The following is a 26,369-nucleotide window of genomic DNA, read 5'->3' as shown; positions in this document are numbered from 1 at the left end:
ACGCAGCCAGGAGGGCCCCAGAGTAGGGATTAGCCCCGCCCCCTTCTCCACGGGCACCGTCCCTGGCCAGCCCCATAATTGGCCTATGACGCAAAGGTCACGTGAGCATCCGCGGTCCAGTGATGCGTTCGAGCAGTACGTGGCAGATTCACTCAGATAGGTCCTCCCTGCCGGTTTTCTGCTACCTACTCCATCTAGACTTTCTTTTTTCCCATTAAATGCCTCTCACCTCCCCGCTTTCACCTCGGGGAGGGTGAACTACTAGGCTCCCTTTCCAAACCGAACTACCCTAGGCCTAGGAACCAGCCCTCGCCGTCTAGTAACAGGAAGGGAATCCATTAGCGCCGAGGCGAGTTGCGTCTCTGATTGGGTGTGAGATACTGTCAATCTCCAGGCTTTTCCAATCAATACCCGCTTCCGCCTAGCTTCCCGCTCTTCCATTGGGCTGAGTGCGAGGAAGGCGGAGGAAAAGAGTAAACCGAGCTCTCGCGGGAACAGCACTCTGCTCTCAGTGCGCAGGGGCGAAGGCTCTTGGCTAGGGGGCCCGGGCAGGGGGGCGGTCTTGAAGACGCGTCGTTTGGTTTGGCCTCAGTGACGGCGCTCTCCGTCTTCAACCGCTGGGTGGAAGGCGTTTGTTAGGGGCCCGGCCAAGAAAGAGGCCCTCGAGGTTCCCGATGGTGTCCATGACTTTCAAGCGGAGCCGCAGCGACCGGTTCTACAGCACCCGGTGCTGCGGCTGTTGCCATGTCCGCACCGGGACGATCATCCTGGGGACCTGGTACATGGTAAGGGCGGGCGAGGAGGGAGGGAAGGGGCCATGGTCGGGGGAGGATACGCCGGAGCGGGAAGCGGGAGAGACGCATATTCGAACGGGAGGATCCACTGTGAGGGGATGGGGCGGGAAGGCCTCGGGGAACTTCTCTCTAGTGGCTTTTTAACTTTGGAGAGGGCAGACTTGTGTCTGCGAATCGGAGTGGGGGTGGGAGGGAAATTGGTTTTTTTGGCGAGAATAAGAGGAGAAAAGTGGGGGTTGGGGAAGGCACAGGCCTGCGGTGGAGGGGGGCTGCGGGAGGAGAGAGCTCGACTTTGGTGTGGTCAGTTCTGGAAATGAGCAGGCTGCGGGATCTTTTATGTGTGCTTCCGTGATCTGAAGGAACTGCCCCCCACCCTCCACCCTCGTCAGTGCTTCCTGGAATTTTTTTTTGTTTTTTTAACCCTCCTAAGGAAAGAATTAGGAGCGCACCATTCGAGATGCAGCCTAGTTTTAAACATTGTTTTACCTGAAGGGAAGGCAGGAGATCCAGTTTAACACAGTTGTCTCTTGCTTCTGGAGCTTATTTGTCACAGTGTATTTGGGATGTAGGCAGACAGGTCTTTGTTGTGAGTCTGGAAATTCGCTTGGCGGTAATACTTTTGGCCAGGATTTACTTACTATCTGCCTTTTTCCTAATGCAGTAGGTTTTCTCCTGCCCGCTGGTGAGACGCTTTTCACCACAGACCCATTCAGGTTTTTGAGACCTTTGTCTAGAACCTGCTGTGTTTTGGTAACGTGCTAACGTTCCTGGGGGGCGGGCAGGATTTGTGTAATTCTGTGTCATAACCGGGTTGACAGTATTACTGATTGGTGGTTCACTAGTAATGTCTTTGTGATTTCTTAGCACCATCTCCACTACTATCCATTTTCATTGAAGCTCATTTATGATTTGTAAATATGTGATTCGGTTTAGGTAGTCTGGGGTTGTGATGACTTCACAGAAGTTTTGCAAAACATCATATTTTCGCCTTGGTCATGTTCGCTAATGTCTTTGTGATTTTTAAAATTGTTATTTTTGTTTTGAGAGGTTGTGGCATTATTGGTAATGCACTTTCTGGTAACTTTGTGAACAGTAAAAAAGGAAGAGCTTTATCACAGATTTTTTTTTTTTTACCTTTCTCTGGTCTCATTTTTTCCGAACCCAGAGGTTACATCGAAATTATTACTGTTTGGTAAACACCAGATGAGAATCATCTTCAGTTAGGTGGATACAGTTTCATGCCTATGCACAGGGGACCTGAACTCCACGTTGTTCCTTATTTACGTTTTTTTTTTTTTTTACCATCTTGCTTCATTAATGTACATTAAAAACAAAAGTTGAATGGGTAGGCTTATGTGCTTGTTTCTAAGCTTATTTTAGTATTTCCTCTACTTTTATCTTCAGAAACATACTGCTATAATTATATCACCTTTCCCCACAAAGACCCTCACGTCTTTTGTATTTTAACTGATTTGTAATACTAGACATGCATTGTATTTCTAATTTTGTTCTTCATTTTTTTAAAGGACTGGGTCTTAGGTTTCTTTTGTTTGTCATTAGCTCTGCCTTCCCTAAATGAATAATTCAAATCTTTAGGGTCCTCAAGCCTCTTATTCAACCCTGTTTCCCTCATCCCTGGAAGATGACCTTCCCTTTTACTTAATTGAGAAAGAGTCCAGCAACCTGGGACTCTTCCATGCAAACTTAATCTTCCTGTTTCTTCTCAGATCCTTCCCTCCATTCACAGAACAAAGGATTTCTAACTCCTTGAAAAGAAAATAAGCACCATCTCAGTTTCAGCCATCTGAATGTAATTGGCTGTGTTTCTTTCCAAGGCAGATATTTTTTTGATGCTGTGGACTCAGTTCGTTAAAAAGAAAGGAAAAGCAAGCAAAAGTGGGAGTTATAAACCATGAAACTCAAAATGCAGAAAGAAGAATTTTAGTAAGGGCATTTATTCTCTCAAAATAGGGAACAGGGAGTTTTACATCTGTTTCCCACTGGAAGGACTTAATGGGAAGACATTTTGCATAGAGCTCTGTTCTTCCATGCTTTAGTTTCATAAAAAGATGCCATAAACTATATAATATGCTGTTTACATCAGTTCATCTGCTTTAAGAGATCTGTTGCTCATCTACAGTGCAAATGGCTGTGGTGCACATACGAAACGAGGTTACAGGGACATGTGTTATTCATCTTTTGTCTTCCTATCAGCTACCACCCAGAGGCTCTCAAGTGTTTTCTTGTCTTGACTGGGGCATCTGCCCTTAAGATACTGCTGGCATTGCAATGAAGTTTGGAGCAAAGATCTGAAAGCGCAGTGTCAGGGAATGAGAAACTAATCAGTAATAACAGATTCAAGTTAGGTTAAGGATTGGAAAAGGCCATTGGTTTTGTTGATTATAGTATTGCTGGTGACGTTCAAAACTGTGGCTTTGGGATCCTGGCAACGTAAAGACATAATTTCTGCCTAGTTGGGAAGACAACATTTAAAAACCAAGACCACCAAGGCACAAAGAGGACTTGTCCAAACAGAGCATTATTATTATTTTTTTTTGGCCAGAAGCTTCTTTACTAAGAGAAATGATATGGGAGTGGGTGAAGTCCAAGTACTTTGTCAGGATACTCTTCCTGTATTCCAGGTGGGAGAATATTTGTGATTCTCCTTGAGGTTGCCCCATGCTGTTTGGAACCTGGGGGTGCAGTCCTCGCTCCTGCTGGTTGCAGATGCTGTAGTAATAACTTTCTATTGGATACAGTGTCACTGCTTTCTAGCATCTGCTTCTGCTGAGGTCATGTTAGGTGATTGCACACTGTGTACCAAAGGGTTAATTATATGGTAGTAAATAGTGCAAAAGACACTGGGAAGCCAGAGCCAGTTACTGTATGTACCAGCCCTGAAGTGCTAGCCTTTGGCATTTAGATTTGAAGAAGCATGTCTGGCTTAATATCTAATTTAAATAATAGGGAATTTCAGAGTGAGTTCCAGATTAAAGTCTGATGTTCATAAACTGTTTTTTCTATCATTTAGTGAAAAATTTGAAGCCAGATGATTTTTAAACATTTTCTTAGGTTGGAAAAGGTCATTGGTTTTGTAGATTATAGTATTGTTGGTGATGTTCAAAAGTGTGGCTTTGGGATCCTGGCAATCTAAGGAGATATAAGTTCAGATGTTTATTGAATGGTTGAAAATGAGGTTTAAAGTCTACAGCAGCAGTGTCCTCCTTCATGGTTGATGGTGTACTACAAGAAGGCATTTAGAGCACTGGTTAAAATTGTAGGTCTTAGAAAGGTGTAATAATATATGGCAAACCTCTTTGACAAAAATTTCAAATATACAAAAATAGTGAAATAGTATAAAGCCTTTCTTTTACTTATACAACTTCAACTACTAACAGCCATTTTGCCAATTCCAGTTAGTTTTGTAATAGTTCAGTTTTCTTGGTGAAGCTTCCTTGCTTCCTGGCCAGAAGAAGCTGGTTTCCTCACTGTTTATCTGGAAAAATTACTGCATACCTCTTGTGTGTACTTATTAAAAATATTAATCACACATTTGAATTTTTCTTCCTACAACAGGATATTCTCTTTGAGGGAGAAAGATGCTATGCCTTTCTCTATAAAATGTGTGTGTGATAGTAAATTATTAGAGCGTTTGAAATATTCATTAGACTATTGTTAAATGAATTGTCTCCTCCAAAAATAGTAGGAATATCTCATTCATAAGCCGCACAAGAGGGTAAACAACTGTATGCGTACATTTAACTACATATTCATTTAACAAAATTTTTAAAGACAGTCAGTTTTGGTATTTATTTGATGACAGCTGTCTGCTGACTTGCCTGAGACCCTTATCAAGATGCCCTAAGACATTGTTCTAATTATAGTCTGAGCAGAAGTTGGGTTGTGGCAGAATATGCTATGGGAAAACTAAAGAAAAAGGATTAAAAAAAACAAAAACCAGTCCTCAGGAATCTTCTAGGATGGGTGTGGCTATGAAATGAGAAGCAAAGAGGAATTACTCTCCCGAGGCTGAGTGCTTCCAAGGATCGGATCCTATTCCTTTGAAACAAGTGAAATGTGACACATCTGTTCTTTGTTATTGTTTGTTTACTTATATGAAGTGTGCGAAAGGCTTATAACGCAAACCATATTGTTTGTCCCAGTAAATGCAGTACCCCTTCTGCATGGATGTGTCCATTGCCCAGGCGGTGACATACGTGCATATTTGCTGCATTCTGTACCTCTCCGTGTGACTAGATTTAGAAGTCAGTCATTATTTTAATTACATTTTTGCTAATTTTCTTTCCTGAATGCAGTAAAAGGGAAAAACGAATCAGGAATAAATATGCTGGAGTTGTTTGTATGTAGTTGCTCTCTTCAGATTTTATATTGCAAGATCACAAAGTTTAAAAATGCTGCATGGAACTTAGAAATACCAATGGTAATCAAAAGTAAATAGAATGGAGTCTATGAGCATAGGATAGGTGTTCAGGGGTGAAGATAAGATCACAGGATGAGTTTTCCAGATGAGTGCTTTAAATGTTACATTGAGGTGCTGCTGCTAAGTCACTTCAGTCGTGTCTGACTCTTAGCGACCCCATTGAGGTGCTAATGAATATAGTTAATCAGTGAAGAGTTGAAAAATTGTTGGAGCTTGTAATGAAATAGTGCTGAAATTTATCGTTTCTTCTTTTGATTAGACCTATGATTTGTTTTGTTTAATATTCAGGAGAATGACTCACAATGAAAAGAAACTTGAAGTGTCACTAATACTAGACGATAATAGTGGGTGAGTCTGTGACTTACCCATGAAAGAGAAAAGATTTTTATGAATCCTACATGTGATGCAACTATTTAAGAAAGGAAAAACTCCTGAATATTTTTGATGTGTCATTTCCTTCATTTAGTAATTGAGTTTGCATGTTATTCTTCACATAAATATTTTTCTTTCCCGTACAGAGCTTTTAAACTATGACAGTATTGTGCTTAGTAAAGAAGGGTTTGCTGAATTGATTTTGAACTGATTTCCATACACAGAATATACAGTGTCTTACTGTAGAGATATCGGTTCAGTAGTTAATTCACCTAATTGTATTAGCTCCTAAACCACCTACTCTGTGCAAAACGCACTGCAGTAAAAAATGGGCATTTAAAAAATCAGCCATCAACTGAAGAGTCACCTTGAAAATATGATTGTCTCTTATAAGATCTTTCAAGTGTTGAAGGATGAAATACCTTGCTTTTGAACAGTGCAAGGAAAAGGCACGTACCTAAATGTATTTAGAGAGTAACAAACATTTTGTAGCCTTAGATAATGGTTTATTTTGGAAAGTTCTCAATACAAGAGTCACTTAGGAATGGTTATAAGTGATCCTGTAGTAGTGAGAAGGAAGATGTTTTTTAAAGAACCAGAGTGGTATCCTAACTCTGTCCTGTTGTCACCTCAGTGAGCTTAACACATGGTATTTCACTTTGCTGAACCTTAGTTTAACCGTCAGCAAATGAGTGTAAGTCATACTTTCTTCACAAGGTTGTTGTGAAGAATTAAGTCAAATAATATATGTAAATTTACTTGATTTATCGTGTGTCTTTAGAAATATCAATTGATTCCGAATTAGGTATTGTGACGTTTATCTTATCTTAAAAACTTGGGCTGCTTGTCTTCGAGAATGTGAAATGCCTTTAGCTGATAAACTTACTTATCATTCAGGGTGGACAGGAGAGAGCTCCATGATAGAGATTGTTTAAAATACTATTGATAAAGAAGCTCAGGTGTCCCTTGAAAATATCCCATGTTTACAAAGGGAAGGAAGGCAGATGCTGTGGACTTTAGATAGGGAAGCCTACTCCAGTTCTTAAATCATTAGCAGGGTTGTTTTGAGCACTTAAAGGAGGTGGTGCCTCATGGGATAACTGTGTAATTCACTGACAACTAGAGGGATAAAGAATTTCCTTTTTGAATTGGAGTTACACCCTGGTAGACTAGGCAGATTCACCAGATACCAGTGATGGGATTTCTGCAAGATGTTTGACAAAGTCTCTGGATGTTACTTTGGACCAGATAAAGACTTTATTCAAAAGCTGTTGACCAGTGGGAAGAGAAGAGCCTCTATCTGGCATCTTGTCCACAGCCCTGTTCTCTTGCTAGTGACTTAGGTGGAGAATCTCATTACATGATAATCATATTTTCAAATGCAGGAAGCTGAGACAGCATAGGGTGTCAATTCAGACGGAGAAAATATTGATAGGCAAGAATGTTATAAAATGAAATTTGATTGCAGATAATGTATAAGGGCTTATGCTTGGGCCTCTGAATCCAACTCTACAGGTAGATATAGGTGGTAGCTTAGCAGGATCAAGTGTGAAAAAGAATTGGGAGTTTTAGGGAGTCACTCATGTGACATTCAAAAGATTTATGCAGCCAGTGCATAAAAGAACCAGACTGTGTTAATTGAAATTTGTTTCAGACGTGTTGATTGAAATTTGTTAGTTAGGATGTGGGAACTGAGATCCTGATGTACAGTGATCAGATTGATCTTCTCTCATTTTACTAGTTTGTTGAGCAAAGTTGGCTTAAAACTCAACATTCAGGAAATTAAGACCGTGGCATCCAGTCCCATCACTTCATGGCAAATAGATGGGGAAACAGTAAGAGGCTTTATTTTGGGGGGCTCCAGAATCACTGCAGATGGTGACTGCAGCCATGAAATTAAAAGACGCTTGCTCCTTGGAAGAAAATCTATGACCAACCTAGTAGACATCTTATTAAAAAGCAGGGACATTACTTTGCTGACAAAGGTCCATCTAGTCAAGGCTATGGTTTTTCCAGTGGTCATGTATGGATGTAAGAGTTGGACTATAAAGAGAGCTGAGCGCCGAGGAATTGATGCTTTTGAACTGTGGTGTTGGAGAAGACTCTTGAGAGCCCCTTGGACTGCAGGGAGATCCAACCAGTCCATCCTAAAGGAAATCAGTCCTGAATATTCATTGGAAGGAATGATGCTGAAGCTGAAACTCCAATACTTTGGCCACCTGATTCGAATAACTGACTCACTGGCAAAGACCTGATGCTGGGAAAGATTGAAGGCAGGAGAAGGGGACGACAGAGGACAAGATGGTTGGATGGCATCACTGACTCGATCGATGTGTGTTTGAGCAAGCTTCCGGATTTCGTGAGGGACAGGGAAGCCTGGCGTGCTGCAGTCCATGGGGTTGCAAAAAGTTGAATGCGACTGAGTGACTGAACTGAACTGAACTGAGGCGTTAGAGGAGCACTTACTCAGAAGGGATAACAAAATATCTCAAGCTATAGAATTAAGACCAGCAGGAGGAAGTTAAGTGAAGTATTCAAAGTCTTTTTAAGCATTTGAGTGTAGCTCAAGAGGAAATAATTCCTTACCACTGTACAGGAGATACTGTGGAGAGGCCTTAGACTTACCTGATGGATCATTACATACCTAGACATGGAAATTATATTTATCTGATCAGCTTCTTCACATCCAGAAATTCTGAGATAGGTGTATGAATAAATATGTGACTCAAATGAGCAATTTGAGATCTCTCCTTTTTCATTGTTGTGCTTTTTTATTCTGTTTTATTAATATAGGATCAGTCCAACATCTTTTCTCTGAAATGATTAAGTTTATACTTTGTGAAATATTAAGTCGTATTGTATATTTTATCTCACAGGTGGTTCCTATTTTATGTCTTTATTACTTCAGGGAAGATGATAGTTAAATAGAGGACGTCTAAAGCTCTGATGCTGGGAAGGATTGGGGGCGGGAGAAGGATGAGATGGCTGGATGGCATCACCGACTCGATGGACATGAGCTTGAGTGAACTCCGGGAGTTGGTGATGGACAGGGAGGCCTGGCGTGCTGTGATTCATGGGGTCGCAAAGAGTGGGACACAACTGAGCGACTGAACTGAACTGAAAGATTGTGTTGGGGACTGCTTCCTGATTAATAATATAGTTGATAAAATGTTATCTTTCATAGGTGGTCAACCTGTTGATGGCAATTCTGCTGACTGTGGAGGTAACACACCCAAACTCAATGCCAGCTGTCAACATTCAATATGAAGTCATTGGCAATTACTATTCGTCTGAGAGAATGGCTGGTATGTTTTTAGTTGAAACTTTGCCTGCTAATCACACACACACACACACACACACACACATGCACACACTTGTTAAGTAGAGGACTGATTGTTGTTACACTTGCTGATGCACAAAATGTGTTTGTAGGCTTTTCAAAAATACTCAGAGTTGAGCGTTTGTAGCCAGAAGATCTAGTGGACTGCTAGGAGATTTCTGAGAAATGTGCATTGTCTGCATTGAAATACTGTGGGAAGAGGGGAGAAGAAATTAGAAGACTGAATCTTTGAGGGTCAGCTGGTAAGTGTAGGGGCTGGGAGGTTTGCTCATGGAGCACAATCCTCCAGTAAAATATAGAATACGAATTATTTGAATATTTGGTGGTATCTTTTGCTCAGGGTCTCAATTCTTAATATATTTTTATTGTTTAGATGAAGATTTGATATTGGACTTAAAAATGGAGTATTCCTAGAACCTTCATGGGAATTACTTTTAAAAAATTATTTATTCCCAATAAATTTATCTTTCTCTAAAATACAAGTTTAATTTTATGTTAAAAATCATGTTAAAAATTTAATATTTGAATAGAAAATTATGCTTCAGACTTTTTAGTGTGAACAGTTTCTTCAGAAAAAATGTTCCCAGTTCACATGTTTTCTATTTATAATATTACAGGATCTTAATTATATTTTTAGATTAACTTTTGCCATAAACTCTGCACATATTTACATTATGATCCTCTCTGATCCGTTAATGAAGTGGGTTTTTTTTTAAATTGGTTATTAATTCAAATGATTATTGTCCTCGGGCCTAACCTGTTTCTTACAGCAGGTAGAGTTTTGTGGCTATCAATAATACATTATAGTATGATGACCCTAGCAGTTGTTCATATTGTGTTTTTTAAAGTGTTTTTGTTTTGTTTTTACATGAGTATCCTAGTTTTACTTTCAGATATATATAACCTTTTAATTTTGCTGTCAAATTGATATAGAAACACCAAGAATATATGGAAACATTCCTTCTGGCATTTGATTTTTTTTTTTTCTGAGTAAATCTGTTTTTAATTAAAAACCAGAATAGAACAATAAATGAAACGTTAGCTTCTGATAATGATTTTTTTTTTTTTGGCATTTATAAACTTTAGACTGTAAAATTTTACTGAATCTGCCTATGTCGGCATTTTCCTTTGTCATGTATGTTGCTCTTAAAATTGAGGTGTAGAAAAGATTTATGGTCACTGAGATTCTCGTAGGTCTGTGCAACTGGCTCTTCAGTAACAAGTTTTATTGTGTGTTGCATGACTGATGTCGCTGTTGCAGAGAAAATCACGTTATTCATTATATTTTTGTTGATCATATCCTACTGAAGCCCTCAGTTCAGTTCAGTTGCTCAGTTGTGTCCGACTCTTTGCGACCCCATGGACTACAGCACGCCAGGCTTCCCTGTCCATCACCAACTCCCGGAGCTTACTCAAACTCATGTCCGTCAAGTTGGTGATGCTATCCAACCATCTCATTCTCTGTCGTCCCCTTTTCCTCCCGCAATCTTTCCCAGCGTCAGGGTCTTTCAGATGAGTCAGTTCTTCGCATCAGGTGGCCAAGTATTGGAGTTTCAGTGTCAGCATCAGTCCTTCCAATGAATGTAAGCAAATATAAAAATACATAGTTCTTGGTAATACAGTGGATGGTATTTCTTTGGAAGGTAAAATTTGACCTTCCGATAGACCTGGTGTTGGAGAGGTAAGTTAATTTCTGATCACTGGCCTGATAACCAGTTTTTTAAAAAATGAAGTTTATGATTAATCATTTTTAATCAGCCAAACAGGCTATAACACTCAGTTTATACGAAATACTTCTGTAGCATATGCAAGCTGTTTTTCAAATAGGAATTTATCGTTACTTATACTCACTTGGGAGATGGGTAAACACTTGGGACCTCCCAGAGGAGATTCTGAATATGGTGCAAATCTGAGGTTCTTCTCAGGGCATTGAGCCCCTCATGTTTTGCTTGCTTTATTGATTCACACCTACTGGAGTATCCCTTGTTCCAGGCATTAAATGTGTTTTGCACCCACCATCCCATCTCTCCTCTGTTTTGCTATTTGTTGCTCCAGTGGAAGACCTTGAGCTTCACTTTAATTATTTCAGTATTTCAAGAAGTCTAAATCAACTGGTAGTCTTCCAGTAATGGATTTTTGAAAGCTAATTGTTTGAATTACACATTTTGCTTTCAAGTTTGTTTATATCTGAGTTCTTCCCTTTGAGAGCCATTGTGTGCTGCAGCAGGGAAGTTCTTTAAATCTTTAACATTTAGTTGTCCTATATCCTCTAGGAAAATTTTAGAGAGCTCTTCTTAGTTCAGTGCCAGATACTGATGCTGTTTGTATTGCCAAGTGACACAGTGATATAACACTTATCCACTAGTGTGAACACTGAGCAGGTAATCTAATCATTCATCATTATTAGTGCCTTGATATCTAGCCAGAGCCAGAGAATCAACTTTAGACTCTTACAGTGCTCAGAGGCTCATCAGGTCAAGTGGGTGCTTTTTGGTTTGTTTAGTTTGAGATTACACAAGCACTTTGTGAAAAAGTTTAGTGGGCGTGGATTAATGTAGAGAAAGGCAGCAGCCTGAGGATGGATTGAGGAACAAAGGAAAAAACAGACCTGGATGTAGCAGAGAAGCCATGGGGAAGGGATGCAGAGCAGGGAGTGTGGGTGTTGAGGTGGGAAAGGGGGATTGAGGGAGAACTTAAGACTTTCAGGTGATTTATTTTATCTTAGGCAAGAGGGGGCGTCTGTACAACTCCGTGTTTAAACAAATACCAGCCTTTTGCTCCAGTTGAACCCTGCTTATCTCACAAGACTCAACTTGTGTTATTTCATTTATATTTTTTCCCTGATGCTAAAGACAAAACTCACTGTTTTTTCTTCTGTTGTAGCACTTGCCACATTGCATTATAATTATCTGTTTGCCCATATTCAAAACTTAGACTCTGGACAGAGATCTGTCTCTGGCAGAGGACCAGGTTCATGTGCTGTCCTAAATCAGTGGCCATGAGTTGTAGCAGTTTAACAAATAAGAAAGAGAGCAAAGGCGTGAATTTCTTAAGCTTCATTGCTTAGTAACATTTTGTCATAAAGAGTCTTACGCTTTTTGTTCTATAAGTAGCTTAATTAGATTTTTGCTTCTGTTTTCACAGATAATGCCTGTGTTCTTTTTGCCGTCTCTGTTCTTATGTTTATAATCAGTTCAATGCTGGTATACGGAGCAATTTCTGTAAGTATTCTATACTTTTAGAATTTTGACTTTTACTGTGTGGTACTTAGTCATTCTGTATATGTGATGTGATGTTGTTATTATTTTTTCCTTCAGTATCAAGTGGGTTGGTTGATTCCGTTCTTCTGTTACCGGCTTTTTGACTTTGTTCTCAGCTGCCTGGTTGCTATCAGTTCTCTGACTTATTTGCCAAGAATCAAAGAATATCTGGATCAGTTAGTAAGTGTGTATGCTAATAAAACTTAAAAAAATTTTTTTCATTTGTTGAAAATCAAAGCCAGCTCTTGGGTACTATTTTTATTTAATCTACTATTTTTTTTAAGTGTTTTAAAATAATTATCATTACTACTGTTACTGACCATATTGAAACCAAAAAGATGAAAATGGAATATCTTCTTAGAAACCATGTGGATAATTAAATATTAAAAGTCCTTAAAGATGGATATCATAGAACTTCAGGAGTAGTTCAACTTTTGAGTGTATGAAAAGTAAATAGATAATTGGACTGTTAACATGGCACTCATTGGAGTTGTACTCATTGGTACTGTCAAAGACAGTAACTTCTGTCTTTGCAAGCATCTGTAGCAAATGTGTGAGTGCCTTCTGTATTCTTCACTCTATTCTAGGCAAACTGTTGGTGTATGGTGTATAAACATAACATCCTTCTCTTCAAGGAGCAAACCATGTATCTGGGGAGTCAAGACATGAAGATCTTTTTTGTAATAATAAACTAGGGCTGTCCCATGACAGCAGGAAGTGAGCAAAGGTTAATGCTGTGGGATGGAGGGGCAGGGAACACTGTGGCCTTAGATAAGGTCTGGTGGATGGAGGTGTAGGATCCAGATAAATGAAAATTAATTTCAAAAATGCATCTTTTAGGTATTTTATTGAAACCTACTTTAGAGAGTCCATCTTGCATACTGCAAACTTGTTGTTCGTTCATTCAAAAAAACATTTATTGATTGCTTCCTATGTGGAAGGCACTCTGCTTGAGGGCTCTAAAACTCCTTTCTGCTCTGCCTATTCGTCCCTGCCTTTTTTCATAGCCTGATTTTCCCTATAAAGATGACCTCCTGGCATTGGACTCCAGCTGCCTCCTGTTCATTGTTCTTGTGTTCTTTGCCTTGTTCATCATTTTTAAGGTGAGTTGCTGACTAAGTATGTGGTGGGGAAGGGGGGGCATTTGGACTGTAAGAGTGTCCTTCCAGACCTTGTTGCCATGTCTCCTCACAGCTCTCCTTATTCTGATGTGGTAGGGATAGCTCCCAGGGAATGTCTTCTGCCCTTTTCAGGCAGTGGTTGGAAATAACCAGGATTCTTCCTGTCTAGGAACATCATTATGTTTTTGGACATGGTTCATGGTTGGGATTGAAAAATCTCTTAAAATTCCCAAAGTTCAGAAATAGAATTCCTTCTGCAGCGTAGTGGTTGTCACACGTGAATTGGAATCCCAGACTTGGGTTTCTCTGTAAAACAGTGGTAATAAAACTTGTGACATTTAAGTGAGGGCACATAGGGAAAGCTCCTGGCCTGTACTTGGTCCAAGTGGATGCTGATTCCCTTCTCTGTGGAGAAAATGTGAGGAGAGCATTATAAGACTCCTTAATTTTAGAGCAGGTAAATTAAAATTAAATTTATAAATTAAAAAATAAAGTTAGTTGCTCAGTTGTGTCTGACTCTGTTCAACCCTATGGACTATAGCCCACCAGGCTCCTCTGTACATGGAATTTTCCAGACAAGAATACTGAAGTGGGTTGCCATTTCCTTCTCCAGGGGATCGTCCCAACCCAGGGACTGAACCTGCATCTCTTACATCATCTGCATTGGCAGGCGGGTTCTATACCAGTAGAGCCACATGGGAAGCCCTAAAAGAAGAAAAAGGCAATCGCCACCAGTGACTTCACAGTGCCGCCACATTAAAACTGTATAATTTTACGTACAGTTGAATTTTGAGTATATGTAAATTTTGTTTGTATTCCTTTAGGCTTATCTGATTAACTGTGTTTGGAACTGTTATAAATACATCAACAACAGAAACATGCCAGAGATTGCTGTGTACCCGGCCTTTGAGGCACCTCCACAGGTGAATGATCTTTTATGATATTAAAGCTTCACTAGCCATTATTGAGAATTCCAAAAGAAGAATCTGAACCTTGACTTTCTCTTCAGTGCCGTAACTATGGTGTAGGGCACGAATAGCTTAAATCTCAGCATTTCCCAGTTGGAATCCCGGGTATGTGGGCTAGAGACACCCTGCACTGCTCATCTCATTCCATCCAGCCAATGGTTTTGACTCATGATGAGTCTCCAAGTGTTACATTTTGAGGGGGAGACCAGTCAGTGAACAGCAGTATGAGTGATGCCAGGCTCTTGGCTTCTGGAACTTCTGAGGGTAGGGTACCATCAGCTGAAGCTTGTGGTGTTTTCCAAAAACATCCATAGGATCCAAAGGGGAAGCTGACTTTCCTGTAGGGAGAAGAATAGGTTCCGTGAGTCTGTTGGGAGGCCTCCTTCTCAGACCCTCTAGTTGCTGCAGTACTGTCTTCAGGCTTCCAGCATGTAGAGTATATATGGCCCATGTAGCATCAGCCTGTCATGTTAGTCACTTAGCTTAAAAATGCTGGTCTTTACCTAGGTATGCCCTTCACCTTAGAGCAGGCGATACAAGTGCTTGATGCTTTGATTACAGATTCTGATAAAATACAGCCTCGTACTGGAGGGTTCCTGTAGCAGGGTTCAGCGGGCACTTCGCCAAGATCCTCCATTCCTGACGTGACTTGGCCTGGCTGCTTTATCAGTCACAGTGGAGCTAGGGGAGGGCAGTACGTACTGCCTGTCAGGGTGTCCTGGTGGCCTCAGGGTCTGTTCAGAAGCAGAATTGTCTCTGCCTTTCCTTCATACCTTCCTCTTCTGTTATCCTCTCTAGTGATCTTGGATCAGACATATCCCCTGCATGTAAAGCTCCAGGTTATTAGTTATCTCTACTCCCAAGAACTATATAGTTGACCCTTGGACACCATGGCTTTTAACTAGAGAGTCCACTAATACGTAGATGTTTCTCAGTAGTAAATACTACAGTACTACCCAGTCTGCATTGAGTCCATAGATGTCGAGCCACAGATGCCGAGGGCTGACTGTGTGCAGTGTTTTCACCCCTAACGCTCTCTTTGCTCAGGGGTCAGGTATCCTGAAGAGGTGTACTTAGCTAACAGTTTCTTTAGCTCTCCTCTGTGGGTTGGTATACCCCTCTTTAAGGTATTAAATCTGAAAACTGAATTATTAAGATAGAAATTTAAAGGAGAATTAAGTCCAATATAAGTTTTTCTTGTCTCTTTTCAGTATGTTTTGCCAACCTATGAAATGGCAGTGAAGATGCCTGAGAAAGAACCACCACCTCCTTACATACCTGCCTGAAGAAATTCTGCCTTTGTTAATAAACCCTATACCAGCTTTTTGTCTTGTTCATTTTACAGAATGCTGCAGCACAGGGCTTATCATACTTGTTTGATACAAAGTACATTTTCCTTTGTTTAAGCATTTATTTTCAAACACTAACAAGCTTTTTGGATATGTATTAAAAGTCAGATTTTGTCGTTGTTGTTGTTAAGTATGTTACATTTTAGTAGTTCTTGAAGACAATCTAGGTTAAGCAAGAGCAAAGTGCCATTGTTTGCCTTTGATTGGGGGTGGGTGGGAAGGGGGCATTCTCTACACATATTCTTTTTTAACTTTGCACTTTCTTTATATAATAGTTTGCATTTTGGTTATTTGCTGCCCTGGATACTTTCAGGAAGAATGAATTAAATATTCAGGGTGAATGAGTTCAGTTTAAGATCTGAAGTTTTCAGCTATGAAAATAGGAAAAATATATAACATTTTAACTTGACTGTGGAAGATGATGGTTGCATGTTTCTAATTTGTATGTGTTTCCATCTTTTGAGATAAGATGCTTTAATAAATCTCTTAAATATTTATTGTTGTTGTTTTTAATTTATTACCCTTTTTTTGTTGAAACCCAACATTTTCCGTTATAAGCAACTCTTAAGACTGCCACAGATTTTTGGCACTTTTGACAACAGCAATAGCCAAGCTTGGTGGACCCAACCTAGCATTGTTTTTCTCCTTGCAATGGTGGACCATTATGGCCTGTGATCACTACTTCATTCAAGGCACATTTGTCTTTTGGGAAAGGACAGGCCTTAGACTTTATGTAGAGAACAGTCATAATATTAATCCTAATTATTGCCCCAGGAAGGGGAAACTATTAAGGGGTAACTTTCCAGTAGAGGGAAATCTGTTGTTGCTGCTGCTGCTAAGTCACTTCAGTTGTGTCCGACTCTGTGTTACCCCATAGACGGAAGCCCACCAGGCTCCCCTGTCCCTGGGATTCTCCAGGCAAGAACACTGGAGTGAGTTGCCATTTCCTTCTCCAATGTGTGAAAGTGAAAAGTGAAAGTGAAGTCACCCAGTCGTGTCCGACCCATAGCGACCCCATGGACTGCAGCCTACCAGGCTCCTCCATCCATGGGATTTTCTAGGCAAGAGTACTGGAGTGGCTTGCCATTGCCTTCTCCGAATCTGTTGATGCTGCTGCTGCTGCTGCTGCTAAGTAACTTCAGTCGTGTCCGACTCTGTGTGACCCCATAGACGGAAGCCCACCAGGCTCCCCCGTCCCTGGGATTCTCCAGGCAAGAACACTGGAGTGGGTTGCCATTTCCTTCTCCAATGTGTGAAAGTGAAAGTGAAGTCGCTCAGTCGTGTCCGACCCTTAGCGACCCCACGGACTGCAGCCTACCAGGCTCCTCCATCCATGGGATTTTCTAGGCAAGAGTACTGGAGTGGCTTGCCGTTGCCTTCTCCGGAATCTGTTGATACCTAATGTTAAATATCCTAGTAAATATGCCAAAACTATTTGCCTTTAAAAGTTAATTTTTTTGCCCCTCTGCTAGTGCTAGAAAAAAATTTTAGTAGGTTACTTAGTATGTTTGATTCTAAAATTCAGATAGAGAGAACACTGAAAGATAAATGTTTAGCCCTGTTTTTTTAAATACGAAGCAACTTTGGGACTTCTTGGTAGTCCAAAGGATAAGATTCTTGAGCTCCCAGTGCAGGGTGTCCAGGTTTGATCCATGGGAATCAAGGTCCTGGGAAACTAGGTCCTGCATGCAAGCTACAAGTAAGGGTCTGCATGCCACAATGAAGATCTGAGAGCTGCAACTAAGGCCCAAAGCAGCCAAAATATAAAGAGTAAAAAAAAATGTATATATATGAAGCACTTTCACTGTGAGTAGTTCGTACATTTCATCATTTTGACCCCTAAGTTTGACACTCCCTTCTCGTTTCCATAAGAATGTTTCATGAGATACTAATGCCCTCCTAATTGACAGAGTTCTATTATCCTAACTTCAGTTTTTGTTTTTTATCATGGAACGTTATCAACTGCCCAACCTTCAAAGTCTGTCTTCTGTTTGACCTTCAAAATATTTTATTAAGGTTTGTCTTATCTTTTTAAATCTATTGTTTCCTTCTCTAGCTGTCTACATCTGCATTCCTCCATGCCACTATTGTGGATTTTGGCCATCTTGCTTCACTTTTACAGTTTATCACTGTGAATGTAGCTGCAAAAGCTCTGTAAAGTTTCAAGTGTTCACAAGGTCTGTGAACTCAAGAGTTCTGTGAGATCCTTGTTCCAAAGATTGAGCTCACCAGAATATACATTATCTGTGCATTGTAAGCACATTTGCTATAATGAAAGAGCGTCAGTTCAGTTCAGTCGCTCAGTCGTGTCCGACTCTTTGTGACCCCATGAATCACAGCACACCAGGCCTCCCTGTCCATCACCAACTCCCGCAGTTCACTCAAACTCATGTCCATCGAGTCGGTGATGCCATCCAGCCATCTCATTCTCTGTCGTCCCCTTCTCCTCCCGCGCCCAACCTTTCCCAGCATCAGAGTCTTTTCCAGTGAGTCAACTCGTCACATGAGGTGGCCAAAGTATTGGAGTTTCAGCTTTAGCATCAGTCCTTCCAATGAACACCCAGGATTGATCTCCTTTAGAATGGACTGGTTGGATCTCCTTGCAGTACAAGGGACTCTCAAGAGTCCCACAGTTCAAAAGCATCAATTCTTCGGCGATCAGCTTTCTTCACAATCCAACTCTCACATGTATACATGACCACTGGAAAAACCATAGCCTTGACTAGACGGACCTTTGTTGGCAAAGTAATGTCTCTGCTTTTTAATATACTATCAAGGTTGGTCATAACTTTCCTTCCAAGGAGTAAGCATCTTTTAATTTCATGGCTGCAATCAGCATCTGCAGTGATCTTGGAGCCCCCCCAAAATAAAAGTCTGACATTTCCACTATTTCCTCATCTATTTCCCATGAAGTGATGGGACCAGATGCCATGATCTTTGTTTTCTGAATGTTGAGCTTCAAGGCAACCTTTTCACTCTCTTTCATTTTCATCAAGAAGCTTTTTAGTTCCTCTTCACTTTAGTTCCGCCATAAGGGTGGTGTCATCTGCATATCTGAGGTTATTGATATTTCTCCCAGCAATCTTGATTCCAGCTTGTGCTTCTTCCAGCCCAGCGTTCCTCATGATGTACTCTGCATATAAGTTAAATAAGCAGGGTGACAATATACAGCCTTGACGTACACCTTTTCCTATTTGGAACCAGTCTGTTGTTCCATGTTCAGTTCTAACTGTTGCTTCCTGACCTGCATACAGGTTTCTCAAGAGGTAGGTCAGGTGGTCTGGTATTCCCATCTCTTTCAGAATTTTCCACATCAGGCTCCTCTGCCCATGGAATTCTCTAGACACTCCACTGGAATGGATAGTCATTCCCTTCTCCAGGGGGGTCTTCCCAATCCAGGGATTGAACCCTGGTTTCCCGCATTGCAGGAAGATTGTTTACCGTCTGAAAGAAGATAAAGAAGCCCAGGGAAGCCCATAAAAGATTTAGTACATGGAGAATTCTGTGAGTTGGCCGTTCTCTCTGCTGCTGCTGCTGCTAAGTCGTTTCAGTCGTGTCCGACTCTGTGACCCCACAACTGGCAGCCCACCAGGCTTCCCCGTCCCTGGGATTCTCCAGGCAAGAACACTGGAGTGAGTTGCCATTTGCTTTTCCAATGAGTGAAAGTGAGAAGTGAAAGTGAGTCGCTCAGTCGTGTCTGACTCTTAGCGACCCCATGGACTTCAGCCTACCAGGCTCCTCCGTTCATGGGATTTTCCAGGCAAGAGTACTGGGGTGGGTTGACATGGCCTTCTCCCATTCTCTCTGATCATCTGACAAATGAACTTCCAGTGAACTGGCTTTGGAGAATGACTTGTTGAGTTGGCCTGCCTCCTTTCCTAGAGTACTTACCTCCATTACAGTTCATATTAAGTGTATCTGAGTCTCTGTTAGTGAACAACTTGGCAATAAGGCCTTTTCTTTTTTTGTTCCATCTATAGCACTTAGTTCAATGACCTACACAAACCTGAGGTGTGGGGGGTGGGGTGCAGCGGGATGTTCACTGAATGAAACAATTTGTCTCCACAAAATTTTCACTGGTAATAGATTTTTTTAGTATAAATTTCAGTCAGTTCAGTCGCACAGTCATGTCCGACTCTGCAACCCCATGGACTGCAGCATGCCAGGCCTCCCTGTCCATCACCAACTCCCGGAGTTCACTCAAACTCATGTCCATTGAGTCGGTGATGCCATTCAGCCATCTCATTCTCTGTCATTCCCTTCTCCACCTTCCAGTCTTTCCCAGCATCAGGGTCTTTTCAAATGAGTCAGTGCTTTGCATCAGGTGGCCAAAGTATTGGAGTTTCAGCTTCAGCATCAGTCCTTCCAATGAACACGCAGGACTGATCTCCTTTAGGATGGACTGGTTGGATCTCCTTGCAGTCCAAGGGACTCTAGAGTCTTTTCCAACACCACAGTTCAAAAGCACCAATTCTTTGGCGCTCAGCTTCCTTTATAGTCCAACTCTCACGTCCATACATGACCACTGGGAAAACCATAGCCTTGACTAGATGGACCTTTGTTGGCAAAGTAATGTCTTCTGCTTTTTAATATGCTGTCTAGGTTGGTCATAACTTTCCTTCCAGGGAGCAAGCGTCTTTTAATTTCATGGCTATAAATTTGGGATCATCTAAATGTGGGCCATACCACACTTATATTTTAATTAATTTTTAAAAAAGTATTTATTTTGGGCTGTGCTGGGTCTTCGCTGCTGCTCACAGGCTTTCTCTTGTTTCGGCAAGCTGGGACTACTCTTTGCTGTGGTACTCAAGTTTCTCAGTGCAGTGGCTTCTCTTGCAGAGCACCGGCTCTAGGGCTTTAGTAGTTGCAGCCCACAGGCCTAGCAGTTGCGGCTTGCAGGCTCTAGAGCTTGGAGCTCAGTAGTTGTGGTGCATGGGGTTAGCTTTTCCAAGGCATGTGGGATCTTCTCTGACCAGGGATTGAACCACTGTCTCCTGCATTGCAAGGCAGATTCTTAACCACTGAACCACCAAGGAAGCCCCCACTCCTACATTTAAAGGGTCTTAAAAATGAGACCAAGAAACTTCCCATTGATAAACTGTACATTTTAGTCCTTCTGTTTGATGGTGTACCAATTGCCCTGTTTTCCAATCTGTGACTAATTTGTTCGGTCATCATGGAACTTTCTTTGTTCTAAGTCTAATTGTTCCAATGTTCCTTGTAGGCAAACACTAAGTGTGCCATTTTCAGGTCTCCTTTTGCTGAGAGAAGGAATATGTTATAAATAAGCCCAAGGGTTGACTGAAAGAAAAAGTTGTAATTTTGCTTTTCTGGGGTTGCTTTGTTTTTTTTTTTTTAGTAAAGTCACGACTTTTAAGTATGAGAAAATAATTTATGAGCAAGAGAATGTTGCCACCTAACATGGAATAAGGACATGTGAGGGGCAGAATGGTGTAATGAGCACGGGATCTGGAGTCAGAAGGTTGTAATTCAATTCCTCATGTCAGCAAGCTATTACTCTGTCATCTTGGGAAATTTAACTGGGATCTGAGCTTCAGTTTCTGCATCTGTAAAATCAAGAAAATGCAAATTCCTGGCCTGTGGACTTCTTGGAGTTGTTCTTAGGATCAAGTGAGGTAACAGACATGGAAAGGTTGGCCGTAATAAAGCACTGTGCAAATATTGTCATGAGGGGCTGTGTTGAGCAAGGAATGGGTAAAGGAAGGCCTGAAGAGGAAGTATTTGACCTGGAAACCAGAAAAGAGTAACTGTTTTCTGGTCTGTTGGAAAGGAGTTTTGTATCTGTCATCATTCAGTTAGGTAGCTCAAAATCCGAACAAGGCATCAGGAAAGCTGATTTATATTCCTGGCCCTCCCATCAGTTGAATGAAATTAGTAAATAACTCTTTGCAAACAAGTGACTGCCCAGATTCCTTCTTTCTCTGACCTTCTATGACTCTTTTTCTGTTTTTTTTTTTTTGTTAAACAGTTAATTATCTTTTAAAAGAGAAAAGTAATTTTAAAACTTCCATAGATACCCATTTAGTTATGGGTACCATATTTACCCATCTAGTGCTCTTCATTCCATTCATAGGTACACGTTTCAATTTGTTATCATTCTTCAGCCAGCCAGGGGACATGTGTTACTTTTCTTTTTTTTCCCCCAGCATGGTTCTGCTGCTGCTGAATTCTTTTGGCTTCTGCATGTCTGAAAATGTCTTTAATTTACTTCCGTTTTCAAAAGCTATTTTCCCAGGGTATGGAATTCTAGGTTGTCAGGTTTTTTTCCACTTGGGACTTTAGAGATGTGGCTGTGCTGTCTTTCTGAACACATAGTTTCCACTGAGGAAATTGCTGTCTTCCTTAACTTTGTTCTTCTGTATGGAAAGCCTCTCTCTTTTTTTTTTCTTCAGGTAATTAAAAGTTTTTCTCTATCACTGATTTTGAGGAATTTGTTTATGATGTTCCTTGACTGTACATTTTTTTTAACATTATGTACATTTTTTATGTTGTGTGGTTTTTTTTAAACTTTTTATTTTGTATTGGGGTATAGCTAATCAGCAATGTTGTGGTAGTTTCAGGTGAAGAGTGAAGGGACTCAGCCATACATATACATGGATATACATGTATCCATTCTCCCCCAAACTCCACTCTCATCCAAGCTGGCACATAACATTGAGCAGAGTTCCACGTGCTATACAATAGGTCTTTGTTGGTTATCTGTTTTAAATATAGCATTGTGTACATGACCTTTCCAAAATCCCTAACTACCCCTTGTGTGTGTTTCTTGTGGTTAGGGTTCATTGACCTTGGATCTGTGGGTTTATAGGTTTCATCAAGTTGAAACTTTTTCAGCCATTATTTCTTCAAATATTTCTTTTTGTCTTCCCTTCCCTCTCCTTTGAGGATCATATCTGGTTGGAAAGACAAGAATAGACTTCCTATAGTGATGTGATTTGAGGTAAGCCTTGAGAATTGGACATATATGAGCTGGTGGAGATGTGAGATAGATGACTTGATAACTTATTTAATACAAAAAGCTCAGGAGGAGGAAGTGGACACCAAACCATCATGTCTGTGTGGCTGGAGGGAATCACAGTATCACAAGCAGAAATGAGGAGAATAAAGAAGAGGAAGATCATTAAGGAGGAGAGGATAAGTTCACTCTTGGAAATGCTTGAGCTTGGGGTACTTTTGTGATCTGTGAATAGAGAGTACCACAGGCAGGGTAATTGATGGAGTTCTACTTCCCAGGAGCAGGATTAGGACAAGATACCCAGATTTTGGAACTTCCTTGGTGGCTCAGATGGTAAAGAATCCTCCTGCAATTTGGGAGACCCGGGTCCTATCCCTGCGTTGGGAAGATCCCCTGGAGAAGGGCATGGTTACTCATTCCAGTATTCTTGCCTGGAGAATCCCCATGGACAGAAGAGCCTGGTGGGCTACAGTCCATGGGGTCGCAAGGAGTTGGACACGGCTGAACAACTAAGCACAGCACCAGAGGAGTGGTAGTTGAAACCACATCAGATGAAATTCCTGACATAGATGGTACGCAACCAAAGAAGCCCTGGTCATTCAGACCTTCCACCCCAGCAGTTTATTCTAGGGAAAGAACAATAAATCATCACAGATCTGTCATCTGGCTCTTCCATCTCTCCTTTTTTCCCTTTTTCTCAAGACCAGCATATTCCAGACTGAGGCTGTCCCTTAAGTCTGAGTGCTGGAATGAAGATGTAGATCTATGAAAGCCACATAACAGAGCAAGAAGAAAATTTTTTTTGCTAGAAGACCCTGAGGTTTTGGAGTCATTCGTTACCAGAGCATAACCGAGCTAGAGTGAAGTGATAAAGAAACAGTTTCTTAGATCTGTAAAAACAAGAGAGCAGTAGTAAAGTGAGTTTTTAAAGGAAGCTACCCATACTTTACTCCCTAACCTAACCAAATGGGTTTACTCTCTACATATGCCTACCTGCAAATGTGCTGAAACAGACCATTACAGTTCATGTTGCTTCTCCCCCTGCATGTCTTCAGAGAAGGAGCCTGTGGTGGAGGAACACCAGCTCCCCCGCTAGAGGAGGCCAGAGGAAGGGCCTGTCTGCAGAGCCCTTGCCCAGCACAGAGCCGCTCTTGTCAGGCAGTGGAGTGAAACAGAGCAAAGCCATTTCCTCAGCATCCTTCGACTCTTGGAAAAAGTAATGCCAGGTTATTTCTTCTCTGACAAATAATCTATCATGCCTATTTACTATGCTGCCAAGGTAGGGCTAAATATCAGCCCTGTTTGTGAACTTTTATTAATATTTCCTGAAATCCTGGTCCCACGGTAGACTGTAAACCTGCACACAGTGAGGGAGAATTTACAGCAATTCATCAGTGAACAATGCAGGCATCAGCTCTGTGCTCCTGGAGCCTACAGTTGAGTGGGGTAAAGAAATAAATACACTATATATACATATATTGGAGAAGGGAATGGCACCCCACTCCAGTACTCTTGCCTGGAAAATCCCATGGACGGAGGAGCCTGGTAGGCTGCAGTCCATGGGGTAGCTAAGAGCTGGACACGACTGAGCAACTTCACTTTCACTTTTCACTTTCATGCATTGGAGAAGGAATTGGCAACCCACTCCAGTGTTCTTGCCTGGAGAATCCCAGGGACGGGGGAGCCTGGTGGGCTGCTGTCTATGGGGTCGCACAGGGTCGGACATGACTGAAGCGACGTAACAGCAACAGCAGCAGCAGCATATACATATATATATATAGTTCTCTTTATATATATGTGAAACACACAGATATTGATACTGTATATATACATGAAACACAGGTATTGATACCATAATAAATTGGAAAGGAAGAAAAAGTAGGAAAAAATCTAATTAAAACAGTTTTTCAAACTGCTGACTGGGAAACTGAATTATGAACTCTGTTTGGATGTTTACGACCAGATCTTTTTTTAAAAAAATGAAACAGAACTGAATGGACATGAATAAAGCAGATTAATTAGAGTGTGTCACATGTGGTAAGGGTAAATACTGTTTCAGGAAACTACTATTTCTGTTGTACATAACCCTACTAGATATTTATGTCGCTCTCAGTTTATGATATAAAATGAAGCTGTTACAGTGGATAGCTGGGCTTCCCTGGTGGCTCAGTTGGTAAAGAATCCTCCTGCAATGCAGGAGACTGGGGTTCGACCCTTGGGTCAGGAAGATCCCCTGGAGAAGGAAATGGCAACCCACAGTCCATGGGGTCGCAAGAGTGAGACACAACGTGGTGACTAAACCACCACCAACACAGTTCAGTTTAGTCCAGTCGCTCAGTCGTGTCCGACTCTCCGCGACCCCATGAATCACAGCACGCCAGGTCTCCCTGTCCAACACTAACTCCCAGAATTCACTCAAACTCATGTCCATCGAGTCGGTGATGCCATCCAGCCATCTCATTCTCTGTCGTCCCTGTCTCCTCCTGCCCCCAATCCTCAGTGGATAGTGGTAAAAATAAGTTTGAAAAAACTAAGATATAGGGATGTCCCAGTGCCAAGGCCACAAGGTGGGAACAAGCTTGGCATCCTCCAGGACGAGGGGAAAGCCTAGTGTGGTTGATGCATGGAGAGAAGAGTGCAGTTTCAGATGTGGTCAGTGTGGTAGAGGAGGTGACCATGCAAAGGAGTTTGGAGTTTACCGGAAGTGAAGTTGCAAGGTTTAAGAAGTGATCTTAAGGTTACTGTGTGGAGTGTAGATATTAAAAGGCAATAGTCTGAAAGTAGGAAGACCACACAGGATCTGTTGGGACTCACGTTCATTGCCGTGTTTTACCATCCAGCTCAGCAGTGACCTGCTTTTGGAAGCCTCCCTGGTTTCCTCAGGCAGAGCCAGTCTCTCCTTGACCTCAGTGTGTTTCCTTAGACAGGTACACCATTGATGCTTCTCTCTCTACCCGTGGGCTACGAGTTCCTGGAGGGTCCCCTGGGTGGCCTCCAGCCCTGTGCTGCCACCACCATAACCCCGGGGGAGGAAGTGGGATGGAGGGAGAGCCTTTGAAGCCTGTGGTGCAGGCTGTCCTTCCAGCTCAGAGAGGGCTCTCTGGGGAACGTATGTTTGACTTTCTATTCCTGGTAATATAAGTTCAAATGTTTAGGATGTTTGAAGTTAGGATGAAAGTATTTCTGTTCACGCTGCTAGAATCTGTGAAGATTTTTGTTTTTAGGAGAGCCCACAGCAAAACTTGGGTTCCCTGGCTGGGAAAAAAAAATGGAGTTGTGAGGAGCGAGGGGAAACTCTGAGGTGGGCAAACCTGGATGGAGCTGGACAGTAATGTCTGGGCCTCTTGAACTGGGAGCCTGGCGGTCAGGAGGGCGAGTTGGGGGTCGACCAGGCCCCAGGTGTACGGCCAGGCAGAAACTTCAAGAGGCAGAACCCGGCCAGGAGGCAGCGAGCCGAGCCCACCCAGACGAGACCGGAGCGGCGGCGGCCCGGGGTCGGGCACCGCGCCGCTGGCCTACGAGCCCCAGACATTCCAGGTCCGCCGCGGGAATGCACTGGACCAGGCGGTCCGCTGCCCTGGACAGGCTCGCGGGCGGGGCCTAGGCCTAGGGGCGGGGCCTACGGCCGAGCGGGGGGCTGAGCCCAGGCTGCAGGGGCGGGGCCCACGGCCGCGGGACCTTTAAATTGGCCGCCCGGACACCGGGCACCCGCCCGCCACTGACCCAGCCACCGAGGGACGACCCGCCG

At 42.0% G+C, this 26,369-nt stretch overlaps 1 protein-coding gene across 1 annotated transcript; it reads left to right on the top strand.

The window, feature by feature from the left end:
- The first annotated feature begins 483 nt into the window (after positions 1–483).
- LAPTM4A (lysosomal protein transmembrane 4 alpha) lies at positions 484–16,142 on the top strand. The gene is made up of 7 exons (XM_055400231.2): positions 484–785; positions 8,792–8,912; positions 12,092–12,168; positions 12,265–12,387; positions 13,215–13,310; positions 14,153–14,251; positions 15,508–16,142. The coding sequence occupies exons 1-7, from the start codon at positions 675–677 to the stop codon at positions 15,580–15,582; spliced, it is 702 nt and encodes a 233-aa protein (XP_055256206.1). The 5' UTR covers positions 484–674; the 3' UTR covers positions 15,583–16,142.
- The last annotated feature ends 10,227 nt before the right edge of the window (positions 16,143–26,369 follow it).

Source organism: Moschus berezovskii, chromosome 11, assembly GCF_049115385.1.
Source record: "Moschus berezovskii isolate FMDL1 chromosome 11, NW_MosBer_1.0, whole genome shotgun sequence".
Lineage (NCBI taxonomy): Eukaryota > Metazoa > Chordata > Mammalia > Artiodactyla > Moschidae > Moschus > Moschus berezovskii.
This window is presented reverse-complemented; position numbering and strand designations above follow the sequence as displayed.